Raw genomic sequence first — 18,256 nt, 5'->3', positions numbered from 1 at the left:
CTGTCCCCTCCTCACTCACACCCACCAATAAATCCTACTTCCTGTCAAAAAAAGACCTTTGTGGTTGAGAGACATTTGAATAGGCAGATTAGCTTTTGCTATAAAAGTTTACTGTTTTATCAATAGTGTGTATATACTTCAGTTGTAAAGGCAGCTGTTGTAACCAAGAATTGCCGCAGTCCACGTTGAAATTATATTGCTGGAAGTTAAAAGACACTGTGATGCAGTTGTAATGTAATGTTGTGAATGTCTGTCCTATATAATTTTATAGAATGGAAGCCTCTTGCCTCGAACTGGCCTTGGAAGGGGAGCGTCTGTGTAAATCTGGAGACTGCCGTGCTGGTGTGTCATTCTTTGAAGCTGCAGTTCAAGTTGGAACTGAAGACTTAAAAACTCTTAGCGCTATTTACAGCCAGCTGGGCAATGCTTATTTCTATTTGCATGATTATGCCAAAGCACTAGAATACCATCATCATGATTTAACTCTTGCAAGGTAATTAACTTAAGCTTTTTCATACTTTCTCCCTAAATTAACTGTTACTTCAAAAATTTTTTCATTCAGTTAAATGAATAGTACATTTAATGAGTTTTAATTCATTAGCAGTTCAGTTCAGTTCAGTTGCTCAGTCGTGTCCGACTCTTTGCGACCCCATGAATCGCAGCATGCCAGGCCTCCCTGTCCATCACCAACTCCCAGAGTTCACCCAGACTCACGTCCATCGAGTCAGTGATGCCATCCAGCCATCTCATCTTCTGTTGTATTTTAAAAGTAATCTTTAGGCTGAACACAGTTTAATTAAGTAAATGAATAGTGGTGAAATGATGTTAGAGTTTAATTAAGTGAATTAAGATTATATTTAAATACGGAAATGTAAGTTTAAAATTTTTATTTAAAGTAGGTTTCAAGAATAATGAGTCTTTCTTACCTTAAGCATGTCATCTGTTCTCTAGGGAAAACTGTATTCTGGCTGATTTATATTTTAACACATCTTTTCTTTAAACCCCAGGACTATTGGAGACCAGTTGGGGGAAGCTAAAGCTAGTGGTAATCTGGGAAATACTTTAAAAGTTCTTGGGAATTTTGATGAAGCTATAGTTTGTTGTCAGCGACACCTGGATATTTCCAGAGAGCTTAATGACAAGGTAATGAGGAAACGTTAGATGGTAGGCCAAATGTTTTCATTGAAATTGCTTTGTGTTTTAATCCTATTTAATTATTCTGTAGTTTATCTAAAAGTTAATACCAAAAAGAAAGTGAGAGAAGAGAAAATGAGAAGAGAAACAAAAAAAATTTTTAATAGATGAGAAAAAGAAATAGAGGTCCTTCTTTCATACATGGTCATATGTTTTGTGGTTCTGTATGGATGGCTGATGTAAACATTTTTTTCTCTTGACCATAATATCAAGGATGTTACAAATAAGTATATGTGATAAGCATTGTAGTACTGGCCTCTGATTTCAAAATGTAAACTGCTGATACCTTCATCTAGGTGGGAGAAGCAAGAGCACTTTACAATCTTGGAAATGTGTATCATGCTAAAGGGAAAAGTTTTGGCTGCCCTGGTCCTCAGGAGGTAGGAGAATTCCCAGAAGAAGTAAGAAATGCTCTGCAGGCAGCTGTGGATTATTATGAGTGAGTAGCCCTGACACAGTCATGTGGTCCACCTCAGACAGTAGTAAAGTTTTTAAGTTTGGCAGACATTTTAAAATCATTAGTAAGTAAAATAAACCGTGAAGTTGCTGCTAAAATGTTATAGTGTTCTATTAGTCGTAATCTCCTCCCTCCCCAGGAAAACTTTCATTTAAACTGCAGACCAGTGCCACTTAGTGGTACAAATAAGAAATATCAGTAGTGAGTCTTGGGTTATTCGGAGTCTTTTATCAACAGACTTTCATAGAACTTCTTAGCTGTATGGGTTCTAAGATTACTCTGTCCTGGACTCTGAGAAGAAACCTACCTGAATGGTTGAGTAAAATATTCCCAGTTATTTCCTGTAGCCACCCTCCAGCACAGACATATCATTAAAACCTGGCACATTATGGCTGTAAGCTTATTTACATTTTTTTTCCTATAAAGAATTCAATTTGTAGAGAAGCTCATCAGTGGGGCTAGGAGCTGAGTGCACTTAGTCACTCTGTCCCATGTCCCTTGGGAAGGTCTGGGACTAGGGCCATAGCACGGCCCTAAAAGGGCCTTCCCTGAGCTTTGGGGAGGTGAGTTCCCAGAGAACGGGGCTCCACGCACACAAGGGCAGACTGGGCAGGAGGTGCTATGGACCCCGCCTTTGCAGAGGGTCCTGGCGGATGCCTCCTTAGCCAGAATTTGGAACAGACTCACTGCCAGCGAAGTGAGTTCAATGGCTGAGGTGAGGTACCCTGCGTGGGGGCCTCATAACCCAATTCAGACTACTCCCGCCCATAAAAAAAAAAAAAAAAAGAATTCGATTTGTAAATGAAAATCAATAAATGGTTTTCTCAACCTTGTTTGTTTTTTAAAAACTTTTTGTTACCACTTAGGGAAAATTTATCACTAGTAACTGCTTTGGGTGACCGAGCAGCCCAAGGACGTGCCTTTGGAAATCTTGGAAACACGCATTACCTCCTTGGCAACTTCAGGGATGCAGTTATAGCTCATGAACAGGTACAGTAAAGCTTTGGAGCAGATCATTTTCTTCATCAGTGTTTTGAACAGCTTTCAGGCTTTCTTTAGTTTTATCTAATTAAAACTTTCTGTTTCAGCGTCTCCTTATTGCCAAAGAATTTGGAGATAAAGCAGCTGAAAGAAGAGCATACAGCAACCTTGGAAATGCGTATATATTTCTTGGTGAATTTGAAACTGCCTCTGAATACTACAAGTTAGTCTAATATTTCTGTAGATAAATGTAAAATGGTTAGTTATGCAGTCCAATAAATCATAGGCTTTGGGTTTATGACTTTTTTGGTGCATTTAAGCAGCAGGACCTTTGGCTCTCTAAGTCTCAGCCTTCTCATCTGTAATCAAAGATATCAATACTTTGCTTTGGGGATTGTTATAAGGACTGAATAAAGACTATATTAAGCACTTATTTAGCATAGTACTTGGCACACAGTGCTCGATACGTATTATTGTTAACAGTTAGTAGCAGCAGCATAGCCCCTTTATATTTTTATTAGTTTTTATCTTTAAAACTGTTTTCAATGACATTCTAAACGTTTAAAGTCTTTTACACTGGTTCAGCATGTATGGTGTATATATTTACATGCTCCCCCACCACCAATGATGGGTTTGCAGACAGGCCACATGAAAGCCTGGTAACAAACAGATGCCCTGGTTTCCTCCAGCAGTTGCTGAATGTCCCCCACCTCATCCTACCATCTTATCGAGTTCTCCCACCCTCTCTGCCTATCTTTGGTTCTCTCTTTAAGCTGAGGCCCTATTCACTTGAGTAGCACTCCCAGCTTCTTCTGAGACAGAGTCTTTTTAAGCTATTGGTAGGCTTGAAACATACATGATAGCAAAGTTTGGACTGCTTCATTTTGCCTGATCTTTGCTTTCTAGATTGTTTGGTGTTTTCTTTAATTAGTGGGAATTGAAGGTCCATACAGGCCTTAGGCAGAAGCCAATATGACTGAACCAAAGACGCAGTCACTGATTTATGTTTTGTTAAAAAATCTAATGTGAGAGAGATCTGGAAAGTTTATCATCTAAAAAAAAAAAAAGTAAAATTGCTTTAGGTCCATATTAAAAACTAGAATGTCATCCCATTTAAACTTCAACTAATGGTTGGTATTTGTTGGTTGACTAGTTAGATGTGAAATAACCTTCTAAATAAAATACATCACTATACAAGGAGTATATATTTTGATTTTAAATATAAAAGTTTCTTATATTTTAAATCCAAAAGACATAGAAAAGTCTTAACAATGATGTATTTGTATTAAATACTGAAAAGTTCTGTAAGAAAGTAGAGATGGTGGCTGTTTAACTAAAGAAGCATGAGTATAAAGTAATGAAACTTACTCCTGCCCCACACACCCCCAAGCAAGGAGAACTCAGAACTTCATACATATTACATAAATATTGGTTAAAAATATTTTTGGAACTCTTCTTTGGAATTGTTTTCAGAGCCACACTGGAAAACTATCTTACTTTTATAGGTCTATAATAGAAAGGGTAGAAACAGTAGTCGGTAAAGCTACTTTAGTAATAGAGTTTGGTTATAGAAAGACTTCCAACCATTTTCAAATTAACTGTATTCTCAAAGGATAACCATATGCCAGAAAGGATTGTGCCACAGGGTCAGAAGACAATTCCAAAAGTCTTCCAAAAATGTTTGTGAGGACAGGCAAGGTTAGAGTAAGTGTGTAGCCTTGCTGGGTGACAAATTTGAAAGTATCATCATTAAATACATAATTTCAGGTTTGTTTGCTTAATAAAACTATCACATTATCATATACTTATTTTTCATATAGTTATAATGATACGAAGTATTTATACTGTTTGGCAGAAATTATAGGAAAGAGTCATTTATATTATTGGCTCCAAAAGCATCTGTAGATTGAAGCACTAATGAGAATAATAACAAAACACTAACATTTATTAGCTTCTACTGGGAGCAAGATGCTATGCTAAGCACATTATATATACTAATTCATTTAATCCTAACAAAACCTATTTTTTACATACGAGGAAACTAGTACATAGAGAGGGTGAGTGACTTGTCCCAGTTACAGATGTACTAACTCACAAAGCTGGGAGTTGAACCCAGTCCTCCTGGCTCTACAGCCCATGCTCTTAACTACTGCACTGGCTTCTCATTGGTGATTCCACAAGGTAGAGTTTGGTTAATATTTAAATGTGGCATTTAATATTTTTCATGAATTGGTGACTTATGGCCTATACAAAGCAATTTACATTAAGTATTTTCAGTTTTGACAAAATGTAAAGGCAACAGTATGATGTATGTAGACAAACTGACTTAATGGTATTGCACTGCAACAGGGAAGTTCAGTTCAGGCGCTCAGTTGTGACCCCATGGACTGCAGCATTCCAGGCCTCCCTCCATCACCAATGCCCGGAGTTTACTCAAACTCATTTCCATTAAGTCGGTGATGCCATCCGACCATCTCATCCTCTGTTGTCTCCTTCTACTTGGGCCTTCAGTCTTTACCAGCATCAGGGTCTTTTCAGTTGAGACAGCTCTTCACATCAGGTGGCCAAAGTATTGGAGTTTCAGCTTCAACACCAGTCCTTCCAATGAATATTCAGGACTAATCTCCTTTAGGATGGACTGGTTGGATCTCCTTGCAGTCCAAGGGACTCTCAAGAGTCTTCTCCAACACCACAGTTCAAAAGCATCAATTCTTCAGCAACAGGGAAAGGTTTTTTTAAATGTTAAAAATACTGTTAATCTTTAGAGGCACTTGATCTCATGCATCAATTCTTCTTTTATCTGGGGAATTAATAGGACTCTTATATTTATTCTAAAAGTCTGGATTTGTTTTTTGTGTTTCAAGAATGCCTTTTCATTTTACCTAGAAGTAGTGGAGAAAGTATGGGATATTAGGCCCTAAAGTAGATTTACTTTAAAGGCAGGAGGAAAAGTGAGTTTTATTTTATGTTTACTATAGCCAATAATAAAAATGATCTTTATGTAAGAATTAATTTCTTTTTTCAGAAAGACTCTACTCTTGGCTCGCCAGCTTAAAGACAGAGCTATAGAAGCACAGTCTTGCTACAGTCTTGGAAACACATATACTTTACTTCAAGACTATGAGAAGGCCATTGATTATCATCTGAAGCACTTAACAATTGCTCAAGAGCTTAATGATAGGTAAGTTCTACACCTTTTTATTGTTGTTATGATAAAATATATTGTTGAATCCCTAGAATTTTTCCTTTAAGTTTCTTTTTTGGTTTGCTTTTCTTTTTAATTTCTTTATAAGGTATCTTCTCTGTTTCAGTAGCATTCTCTGTATGCTAGCATATGTTTTGAAGGGCTAGCACATTTTAGAGGATTTGACTGGTTCCCTATAATCTTGAACCAAGTAGGTCACAAACTCACATGCCTGCAAAGGTCCTCCTGACTAGATCAGTGTGGAAAATTGTGGTGAAATTCGATATTACTCCTAATGTTAAGGGGACAGCTGCTATTTCACTCCAGCTAAGTGTCGCAGGCCAGGAATGAGGATCCAAAGCCACCTCTTTTTTCAAGAGAAGGGAGGAATTCTGAGTTTTATATAAAATATTCTGATTTTTAAATGTTGATGGCTAATTTTTTTTTTTTTTAACTATATGGAAAAACAGAATATTTGTACAGGACTTTAGTTTCTGACATTTGCTTTAAATAGGATAGATTTTTATTTCAGTGTGAAAAATTCTATATACTTATTCAAAATAAAGTATGCTAATTCAAGAGGTAGTGAGTTCTGTCTTCCTCATGGTGAGTGATTACCCAGTAAGGCTATCATAGAAAGAAAATGGGGTAGTTGAATTACAAGACTTATCCCTGAGACTTTATAATACACTACATGTTTTAAAAAAATCTTTTCCATTTTAAAACTTGACTCTGAGTTCAGTATTATCTGGATATTTTAACACAGTTGTCCCTTGATATCTATGGTGGTTAAGATTCCAGGACCCCTGTTGATACCAAAAGCCATGGAGACTCAAGCCTCATGTGTAAAATGGTGTAGTACAACCGGCCCTCCATATCCAGGAGTTTCTCAGATCATGGTTGAATCCCCAGATGCATAACCTGAAGCAGGCCAACTGTATATCTCTAGTATTATGATAGTTTGTTCTTTATAAGAAAGACCAAATAAATTCAAAGAATTGTTTTATACTTTTAATTACTACCTGATTTTATTCTTCACACCGACTTCCTTTCAGATAACTGTATGTTAACTTTGAATTATTTTGTAGAATTGGTGAAGGAAGAGCATGTTGGAGCTTAGGAAATGCATACACAGCTCTAGGAAATCATGACCAAGCAATGCATTTTGCTGAAAAACACTTGGAAATTTCAAGAGAGGTATGAAACTAAAAAATGGTTATCTGTGCTTATCTGTGCTACTGTGATTCACAGATCTGCAGCCCTATTATTTCTCTAGGATCCTGCTATATGGCCAAGTAATAAATTTAATTATATATTGTTCTCTAGGCATAAGAACTGAAAGCATTTTAAGATACAGATCAGAGGTATGTTTGCACTGGCCTTGATGTAGGATAGAGGAGAGGATTACTGACCTATCTCCACTGTCCCCCATCTCTTTGTGGAAAAGTAGCATGGTATGAAAGGAGGAAGATGGCTTTTAGAATCAAGGACTGGTTCCTGTTACAGTTCTGCCATTTGCTGGCTGTTTGAGCTTGGAAACCTTTTCTGAGCATCATTTCTTTCATCTGTAAAATGGGAATAATAACTGCTTTGCAAATTGTTATAAGGATTAGAGAGAAAGTATATAAAAGTGCCTAGTGTGATGTCTAGTGCTGGTTTAATACTGCTACTACAGTATGGGAGAAGGCAATGGCACCCCACTCCAGTACTCTTGCCTGGAAAATCCCATGGACAGAGGAGCCTGCTAGGCTGCAGTCCATGGGGTCGCTAAGAGTCAGACACGACTGAGCGACTTCACTTTCACTTTTTACTTTCATGCATTGGAGGAGGAAATGGCAACCCACTCCAGTGTTCTTGCCTGGAGAATCCCAGGGACGGTGGGGCCTGGTGGGCTGCCGTCTATGGGGTTGCACAGAGTCAGACACGACTGAAGCGACTTAGCAGCAGCAGCAGCAGTATGGAAATAAATATTATAAGGAAATTTTATTCATGTGATGCCAAGTTAACATGTCACAGAATAATCTACATTATTATTTAATTGATCACAGAGATTGAGAGCAGTCTAATATTTAGAGAAGAGTTGATAGAATATATTCATTAGTCCTACTGCCATAGTTTAGAAACTTTCCTTTTCTTTCTTCTTTAAAATAGTATTAATGGAAAAAACCATTTCATTTATAGTATTATAATTCTAAAATAACTATTTTCATTTCTCCATATTTTCTTCCAGTTTTAGGTTCACAATATTTTCAACTAATCTTCACCATTCTTTACTTTAAATACTACTCTAAATATATAAATAAATGCTTGTGGTTGTAGGTTGGAGATAGAAGTGGTGAGCTTACAGCACGACTGAATCTCTCAGACCTTCAAATGGTTCTTGGTCTGAGCTACAGCACAAACAATTCAATGATATCAGAAAATATTGAAATTGATAACAGTTTGCATGGTAAGTATTAGGTGTTCAAAACCCAATTTCTTTATCCTTAAGATTTATATTTAAATTATTTATTTCAAGTTCACCATATCCAGAAAGATATATAACATAGGAACTTTTTATACCTTTTTGCTTTACCACTGTCCCATTAATTTATCAATATACCCTATTTTATAGCTTTTATCATGAATATGGTGAAGGTATAGTTTTTTTGTAAAAATACATTTAAATTCTGTATCTGTGGGCTGGTTCAAAAATGTATAAACATGAAGAAACAAAAATTTAAAATTTTACTATTTAACCTTTTAAATTTCAAATGTCTTTACATATTTAACATTTGTTTAGGTTTTTTCCCCTCATTTTGTTTCTAAGGGAAAATCTCCTAGGATTTTTTTTTTTTAATTCAGAACACCTAGAACTTTTCTTTAGATGCTGATTTGGTTTTGATGTTGTCACAGGAAAAAATATGCTACTGTTTCTAAGTGGAAAAAAACCCTTTTGATTAAAAAAATAAAATTAACAAGATTAGAATCACAGTTTTGAATACCATTTATATGTAATCTTATGTGAGTTCCATTAAACATTCAGCTTAGGCTTTAAAAATTCTCAGTCTGAAAAAAATTACTGACACAGACATGTTTTGAACTTGGAAGTCAGTGAAAAATCTAGCTTTTATCTTTGCAATATCCTCCTCTAACCCATACAAAGAAAAGCAACAAGGAAAAGAAAAAATTAGTGGCTAGTTACCTGATCAAGACTGTGAAAGAACATTTAGTTGAAAAATGATAGTGAAGTATGAACAGTATGGTAAACTCAACCGTGTACATTGCAATTGAATAATGGACTAAAAGGTTTTCCTGTGTTTAATTTTCAAGTAGGTTAAGTTGTAATAGCTTCTCATATTTTAACAAATGATCATGTGTCCTCATGGATCCCTCCAGCTATAGATCAATTCCTTTGTATCCCTCTGTAACAAAACTCGAAAGTAATATCACTGTTCCTTGTCGTATTCTCCTCCCATTCTCTCTTCAACCCACCGGACTCTGCCTCAGAGTTACTGGACTCTTGACTTTGGCCCCATCATGACACTAAGACCTTTTCAAGGTACCAGAGACTTCCATTTTACCAAATACAATGGTCAGTTTTAGATGTCAGCTTATTTGATTTCTCAGCAGTATTTCCTACAGCTGATCATTGCCTCTTCAAATGCTTCATTCATTTGGCCTCCAGGATTAACTTCTTTCTGGTTTGCCTCCACCTCACTTGACCACCCATCTTCATGACTCTACTCTTTCTCATGTTTCCATCCTTGACATCTGTCGTGCCTGGGGTTTGGTTGCTGACCTTTTCTCTTCCCTCTTTCCTTTTCTATTTTCTGCCTATCCATATCCTTCCTTCCTTTCTAATGTTATCCTTTTCCCTCTTATCCTACACTCTAGATCCATGTAATAGAACTTTCTGTGAAGAATAAAATGTTCTGTATCTGTGCTGTCCACTAGAATAGCCTCTAGCTATATGTAGCTGTTGAGCACTTGAAATGTGGCTAGTGCAAAAAGAAGTGAATTTTTAAATACCATTTAAAGTTTTAAAAGCCACATATGGCTAGTGGCTAAAGGCTTCCCTGGTGGCTCAGATGGTGGCTCCACCTGCAATGCTGGAGACCCAGGTTCCATCCCCTGGAGAAGGAAATGGTAACCCACTCCAGTATTCTTGCCTGGGAAATCCCATGGACATAGGAGCCTATTGGGCTACAATCCATGGAGTCTCAAGGGTCAGACACAACTTAGCGATTAAACCACCTAAATGTCTGTTTAGGTTTTTTGCCCACTTTTTGACTGGGTTGTTTGTTTCTCTGGTATTGAGTTGCATGAGCTGCTTGTATATTTGGAAATTAATCCTTTGTCAGTTTGATTTGCTATTATTTTCTCCCATTCTGAGGGCTGTCTTTTCACCTTGTCTGTAGTTTCCTTTGCTATGCAAAAGCTGTTAAGTTTAATTAGGTCCCACTTGTTTATTTTTGCTTTTATTTCCATTATTCTAGGGGGTGAGTCAGAGGATCTTGCTGTAACTTATGTCCTACAGTGTTCTGCTTGTTTTTTCCTCTAAGGGTTTTATAGTTTCTGGTCTTACATTTAGGTCTTTACACCATTTTGAGTTTTTCTTTGTGCATGGTGTTAGGTAGTGTCTAATTTCATTATTTTACATGTAGCTGTCCAGTGTTCCCAGCACCACTTATTGAAGAGACTATCTTTTCCTCATTGTATATTCTTGCTTCCTTTGTCAAAGATAAGGTGTGTGGGCTTTCTATCTTGTTCCATTGGTCTATATTTCTGTCTTTGTACCAGTACATACTCTCTTGATGACTGTAGCTTTGTGGTATAGTCTGAAGTCAGGAAGTTGATTACTCCAGCTCCATTCTTCTTTCTCAAAACTGCTTTGGCTATTCAGGGTCTTTTGTGTTTCCATACAAATTGTAATATGTTTTGTTCTAGTTCTGTGAAAAATGCCATTGGTAATTTGATAGGGATTGCATTGAATCTATAGATTGCATTTGGTAGTATAGTCATTTTCACAATATTGATAATTCACATTCTTTGAAAGCATTCATGAAACACTTCCAGTAAAGTTTTAAAAATAAAATTAAAAAAAAAAAGGAAACACTTCCAAAAATTTAACCACCATGCCAAACCAGCAAATTTGAAAGAATCTGTATCACGAAGATTTCATGCCCTGAGCATGGTACAGTTAAGTTAGAAATTAACAAGAAGATAATATATAACACATATTCATTTGAAAACTTAAAAACACACTTAAACCTTATGGGTTTAAGCAGAAATCTTAACATAAAACTAGAAAATAATTTAGGACTGAGTTTTAATTTATAGGATACATAACTTACATTGGTGCAAAACTTACATCATATGTTTAAAAAGGAAAAAGATTCAGTGAGCTGATTATCCAGCTTTTAAGTAAAAAATTTAAGAAACCCTCTAAAGAAATAGAAGGCAAGAAATAACAGAAATTAATGTTATTAAAACAAAGATTCAATAGAGAGTTTTGTTTTTTTTTTGCTGTGCTAGGTCTTCTTTGCTGGGCGGGCTAGTCTCCAGCTGCGGCAGGTGGGGGCTCCTTTCTAGTTGTGGGGCACGGGCTTCTCACTGTGGTGGCTTATCTAGTGTGGGGCATTCATTCTGAGGCACGGGCTTCAGTAGCTGCGCCTCCCGGGCGCTGGAGCACAGGCTCAGTAGTTGTGGCACATGTGGCACATGGGCACATGGCACATGGGCACATGCTCTGCCACATGTGGGATCTTCCTGGACCAGGGATCAAACCTGTGTATCCTGCTTTGGCAGGTGGATTCTTTACCACCGAGCCACCAGGGAAGCCCAAGAGAATTTTTAAAAACCCAAAAATTTAGTTAAAGACTAACAAATCTACAGCAAGATTATTTGAGGGAGAAAAAAAGAGAAAGAAGGGATATAATATAGATGCAGCAGACATTATAAAGAAATTATCCTGAGTAGTTTTATTTGAAAACTTAGAAGAAATGGACAATTTCTAAAAAAAAAAAAAAAAAGCTTACCAAAATTCAATCTAAAAAAATCTAATGGTAGAATGTAATCTGAATGGATGACATCACTAATGCCTAAAACCATAGAGAAATTTGGTCCATTATTTAAAATCCTTCCACTGAGAAAATACCTGGCCAAGGGGATTTTACAGTGTGATCTCCCAAACATTTAAAAAAAACTGATTCCAACCTTCTGTAAAATTATATAGGTAACTGGAAAAGTAGAACACTGTTAGTCTTTCTAAAAACAGTATAACCTTGATATCCAAACTAGACAAGAACAATATATATAAGAAAGGAAAATAACAGGCAAATCTTTACTCATGAACATAGATGGAAAAATTCTGAGCAAAATATTAGCAAACCAAGTCCACAATGTATTTAAAATAAACAGGAATTCAAGTCTACTGAATATCAGGAAACCAATTAATAATATATATTAGTAAACACAATAAAGAAGAACATAGCTCAAATATCCAAATATGTCAGTAATTCTATTAAATGTAAATGTTCCATGTAAAGGACAGGAGTATCCAATTGGTAAAAGAGCAAAATCCAACTAAATATGTAAGTCTGACAGTAAAAGGACTGGGGGAAAAAAAAGGGTACCATGGAAAAACTAATGAAGAGAATCTAGTACAGCTGTACAGCTGTATTAATAACAGATAAAATGTACTTTTAAGGCAAAAGATCTTGTTAAGAAGACAGTCACTTCACAATGGTTAACAATTCAATTCAGCAGGGAGAAAAAGTCTTATATATATATGTATGATACCTGGTAAGCCTAATAACAAAACTTCAATGTACAAAAGCAAACGAACTAAACTGAAAGGAGAAATGAGAAAAGCTAGCATAAAGGGAAACTTAAACACATTTCTGTCAGGAATTGCTCCTGTCAAAAAACTAAATATTATAAAAGATGGCGGTTCTTCCCAAATTGATATATATTCATTGTGCTGCTAAGAAAATCATGACAGCTTTTTCATGGAACTCAATGAGGTCGTTCATGAATTTACATGAAAGAAAAATGGGCTAAGAACTCAAAGCCAAAACATTTCTGATGAAAAACAAGAAATGAGAAGTGCTTTCTGTACAGATATAAAGATTATAAAGCTAATTAAGACAGTGTTATTGGCATAGAGACAAATAGCTCAAATAGGATATAGAGCCTCTATATTTTTAATCCTTGCATATATGGAAATTAGTATCACATAAAAATTCCTGATGGACCAAAGATTTAAATATGAAAGACAGATTTAAAGCAGTAATTATGATCAGCCATCTAACACTTGCTAAATGCTTACTGAGTACCAGGCATTGACCAACCTCTTTACAAGTGATGATGCATTTATCATCACACAGTGATATATAAGGTAGGTATCACTGTTCTTTACAAATGAGAAAAACAGAATGACACAGAGGTAATTGCTCAAGGTCATATCACAGTGAGTGAGTGGTCTGTTCAATCGGTATGGTATCTCTGAAAGTAAAGGAGAATATCGTCAAGATATCAGAGAGGGAAGGATTTCTCAAAACACAAGAACAAAACCATTAAGAAGACTGACATTGAAATTAAGAACTTCCTTTCATTAAAAGAAACCATAAAGATAAACCACAAACTGAGAGGACATGTGCAACACAAATGATTAAAAAGGATTTGTATCCTCAATGTATAAGAACTCCTATGAATTAAGACAGATAACCTAACTAAAAGATAGACAAAAGTGATGAATAGAAGAAATACAAATAGCCCATAAATATGTGAGAAGGTGGGCTTCCCTGATAGCTCAGTTGGGAAAGAATCCGCCTGCAGTGAAGGAGACCCTGGTTCAATTGAGTCAGGAAGATCCCCTGGAGAAGGGCTAGCCTACCCGCTCCAGTATTCTTGGGCTTCTCTTGTGGCTCAGCTGGTAAAGAATCTGCCTGCAATGCGGGAGACCTGGATTCGATCCCTGGGTTGGGAAGATCCCCAGGAGAAGGGAAAGGCTACCACTCCAGTATTCTGGCCTGGAGAATTCCATGGACTGTATAGTCCATGGGGTTGCAAAAAGTTGGACACGACTGAGTGATTTTCACTTTTTAACCCATTTAATCAGGGAAAGCTTCCCTGGTGGCTCAGCTGATAAAGGATCCGCCTGCAATGTGGGAGACCTGGATTTGATCCTTGGGTTGGGAAGATCCCCTGGAGAAGGGAACAGCTACCCACTCCAGTATTCTGGCCTGGAGAATTGCATGGACTATCAATGAGGTTGCAAAGAATTGGACATGACTGAGTGACTTTCACTTAATCAGGGAAAACCATAGTGAGGTAGTATTGGTGGATGAGGTGGATGAAAATTAAAAGGCCTGATACCAGTTTGAAACAAATAAGTAATAGAAATCCTTACGCAGTGTTGATGGGAGTAGAAGTTGTACTCAAAAGAGCAGTCAGGCAACATTTTGGTAGAGTTGGAGATGTACCAGCCGTATGATCCTGCAGCTCCACTCCCAGTTACACGTCTGACATCCAAAAAACAAAGCCTTGCTCATGTACATGAAGTATTTCCAAGAATTTCTATAGTAATATTGCTTACAACAAATAATTGGAAGCAACCTAAATATGTCACCAACAGAAACGGTATATGCTTTCTTAGTCCTATAAATCGCATGAAAACTGAACTCCTTGTAGCAACTTGGATGAGTCTCACAAACATGAGATTGCTCAAAGGAAGCCAAGTTAGAGAACACACAGTATGAGACCATTTCTATAGCGCTATATAACAAGTTCCATTGCTTAGAGGTGTATCATGTGTAATAAAAACATGAATTATGGAGGAAGAGGGATTTTATAGGGTGAGTTACAAAAGGGGCAGTTAATGTGTTGGCCATGGTTTTTTTCTTAAACTGGGTATTATGTATTTCTTGGCTATAAAAACTTTTCATATTTAATGATACCTTTTTGAAAAGGATATTTGAAGATCTTTTTATTAAACTTTTTTCCTGACTGGCAGTAAATCTATTGTCAGTGGAGATCTTAAAATGGAAACAGATAACTGAGAAGTGTTTTGGGGATGTTATTTTGATTCTTACCTCAAAATTGAAGGCCTTATGCTTTCCTTATGTTTTTACTTTTAAACTGCTCTACCGTTTGGGTAGGTTTTAGGAGACTGTGTGTATCATATAAAACCAGTTATTATGAAATGCCTTTTCTAAATTAAGGGGTAATGTTAGTAACCAAAGTTAGTTTCCAACCAAAATCTTAACTTCCTTACATCAAAATGTTTTATTCATTTAGTTGGTGTGGAAAATTATTATTCTTGAAAGAATATATGTTTATACATGTTTCCTCCTTCCATATGGGTTTGTGGAGCAGACTTTAAATAACATAGTGATGCTGAATTTGCAGTCTTAAGGGCTCCCTAGTTTATTTGAATTAACATTTTTTTCCCAAAGGTGCACGCCCCAAGTTTGGACGCCGACACAGTATGGAAAACATGGAGCTTATGAAGTTAACACCAGAAAAGGTTGACAGTTTTTCTGTTTTAAATTTCTTGAACTGTTAAAATATTTCAGCAACTTCTAATTTAAATGAAATAATTTAAGTCCTGTCATATGGATAACACTTGAACATTTTCCTTTGAAAAGAATCAAGTACAGTGCAAAAACAATGTGTACAGTATGGTGCCATCTGTTCAAGAGAACTTTTATGCATATATATCCTTTGTAATTGCATGGCAGCAGAAGGGTATGTAAGATACTTGACAACTTGATTACCTCTGGGAAAACTGCTGTCTGGGTTATAAGAAATGCTTACTTAATATACTGTTTTGAAGTGTTTGAATATTTTACCAGGTACATGCACTACTTTGTTTTTCTTTAATTAAAAGAAGATCAGGGAAATTAAAAAAAGGATTGAGAAACTTTTTCAACTAAATATCAGCAACATTATTGGCAAGATTAATGATACTTATGATCAAGCTAGTTTTTCTGGCTGCACTTTTGAAAAGCTTTTTTAAACAAAGCAATAACTCTTTATTCAAGATGCATCTTCTCTAGGATTTTGTTGGTTTTTTAAGTAACAGAGAAGGGACTTAATTGGGAAAACGTTTACTGAAGAATAAATCTAGGCTGCTTTCTTCCACCTCCATTTATCTTAAATACACTGCTATGGTTTGCTCTTATTTGTTTATGCTGTATTGATATTTCTTAAAACACTTTTTATAAGATATATTATAATAACTTGGGAAACTTCCAATGTGCAAATTAAAATTATCAATAATCACGCCTTCCAAAAGGAAAATTAATATTTTTGTATTTGTTCATCTTGCATTTTATATGAATATTAAGATACTATTTTATAATACAGTACTATATCAACATCTTAGTGTCATTAAATATTCTTCTGCTCTATTTTTATAATAGGCATATGATTTTTGAATATTGACATGTTTTGTGTAAGTAGTCATCATGAGACCAACATCTGATTTGAACTAATTTCCAATATATATTTTTAATTACAAACTTTTTTTTAACTTCTGGTTAACTTCTGAAGGGCTTTGTGATTTTCTCCAAATATTTACCTCTTATATTGTGAGTGTGGTTTGCAAATCTTTAAATCTATAGAGTATTAAAAAAAAATAGAAAAACTTTTAAGTCAGTTTAGATCTTCCTTCTTCTAGTAGGTAGGAACCTAGTAATAAGCAGCAAAATTAATTTGGTGCATCTGTAAGTGGTACTAACAGTAATTCCATGAGAAGCTGATCACATTCAACCCTGTAATTTTCCAATAGACAAATGATGATAAGGCTTTATCTCTAAGTTGTGATTTTTTTTTTACCTCATAATAAAGTCAAAGAGTTCAGTAGTTTTATCAACAAAAAATTACTACTGCTTTGTAAGTTTTAGATGTCAATTTTTAAGGTTAAAAATTCTAGATATTCAAACTTTCCAATTGTAATTGATTTTCAGGTAACTCACATTGAGAATAAAACTTCAGCTTCTCTGACCATCCAAATTTTATTTTTATGACTTTTGGCAAACTTATTAAGATTTCTAAAAACCTCCACTTTAATATTTTGATAATAAATTCATAGCATACATTTGGTCGAAGCTTTTGAAAACAGTGAGATATATTGTCAAAAAGGAATGTATTAACTCACCCTGCTCCCAGTTACTGTTTTTTTTAATGTCCTGTTTTCCATTTATAATTCTGTAGGTACAAAACTGGAACAGTGAAATTCTTGCTAAACAAAAGCCTCTTATTGCCAAACCTTCTGCAAAGCTCCTCTTTGTCAACAGACTGAAGGGGAAAAAATACAAAACTAATTCCTCCACTAAAGTTCTCCAAGACGCTAGTAATTCCATTGATCACCAAATTCCGAATTCTCAAAGGGTATGTTTAAAATAAGTTTTAGAATATTGTGTTTTGAGTTTTTTATATTCATACTGGATTTTTATAATTTATTATTAGATAGTCAATATGTCTTTCTTATTCAAAGTAGTCTTCTGTATTTTCCTATTTTTTCTGTATTTTTCAAAGCTAGAAACTAAAATGTCCTCCATTCAGTTTAGAAGTCAGAACAAATTAAATTCAGATGTTCAAGGATTTTTAAATACTAATTTAAAGTGAGAACTGTCTGCATGCATCAACTTTATTTCTGTTACTAAAATTCTAATAGAGTTAAAAACAATTTTGCTTAAAAGTGAGTGTAGGACTCATATTATTAAATATAACAAAATATTTAGAAATTGAAAAATACCATGGGATTACTGGTAAGTATCAGGGGTATCTCTAAGCTACCCTGCTGCTGCTGCTAAGTCACTTCAGTTGTGTCCGACTCTGTGCGACCCCACAGATGGCAGCCCACCAGGCTCCCCCGTCCCTGGGATTCTCCAGGCTCAAGAACACTGGAGTGGGTTGCCATTTCCTTCTCCAATGCATGAAGGTGAAAAGCGAAAGTGAAGACACTCAGTCGTATCCGACCCTCAGTGACCCCATAGACTGCAGCCTTCCAGGCTCCTCCATCCATGGGATTTTCCAGGCAAGAGTACTGGAGTGGGGTGCTATTGCCTTCTCTGAAGCTACCCTACACTGATAAAAAAAGATCAGATAAATTACAAAGAAGCTACTTCAAATTACCAAGTCCAGTTTTCAAGCAGTGAGAACCTTTGAAACAACTGTGGTAGTCTTTTATTTAACAGATTTCTATTGATCTTGTTGTCAGCATTTTATTTATATCTGCACCCTGCAGTGTTGTTTGCCTTGATTCTATCAGTTTTTTACATGTTTCTTACACATGTATGACTAACAAAAGGAAACATTATGAGGTATATAAAAATGGTCCAGGAATATTTTTGTAGATCCACAGCAGAACTGGAAGGCAATATCTTTGTTCAAGGTTTGAGGTCTTAACCAAGCACAATTAGCCTAACTGAAGATGTCTGTATTTTCGG

At 35.8% G+C, this 18,256-nt stretch overlaps 1 protein-coding gene across 3 annotated transcripts in view; it reads left to right on the top strand.

Moving 5' to 3' along the window:
- GPSM2 (G protein signaling modulator 2) overlaps positions 1-18,256 on the top strand; it is a 58,017-nt gene that overhangs the window by 31,059 nt on the left and 8,702 nt on the right. For all 3 annotated transcript variants that reach the window (XM_070367568.1, XM_005891331.3, XM_070367567.1), the window contains 10 exons: positions 272-493; positions 1,008-1,143; positions 1,491-1,633; positions 2,518-2,641; positions 2,740-2,855; positions 5,658-5,813; positions 6,905-7,013; positions 8,136-8,265; positions 15,257-15,327; positions 17,019-17,195. In XM_070367568.1, the coding sequence (XP_070223669.1) occupies positions 273-493; positions 1,008-1,143; positions 1,491-1,633; positions 2,518-2,641; positions 2,740-2,855; positions 5,658-5,813; positions 6,905-7,013; positions 8,136-8,265; positions 15,257-15,327; positions 17,019-17,195 (1,383 nt within the window). In that variant the 5' untranslated portion in view covers position 272. The remainder of the gene's footprint in view (positions 1-271; positions 494-1,007; positions 1,144-1,490; positions 1,634-2,517; positions 2,642-2,739; positions 2,856-5,657; positions 5,814-6,904; positions 7,014-8,135; positions 8,266-15,256; positions 15,328-17,018; positions 17,196-18,256) is intronic.

Source organism: Bos mutus, chromosome 3, assembly GCF_027580195.1.
Source record: "Bos mutus isolate GX-2022 chromosome 3, NWIPB_WYAK_1.1, whole genome shotgun sequence".
Classification (NCBI taxonomy): Eukaryota; Metazoa; Chordata; class Mammalia; order Artiodactyla; family Bovidae; genus Bos; species Bos mutus.
Note: the sequence above shows the minus strand (reverse complement) of the source record. Positions and strands in the feature narration are given on the sequence as shown.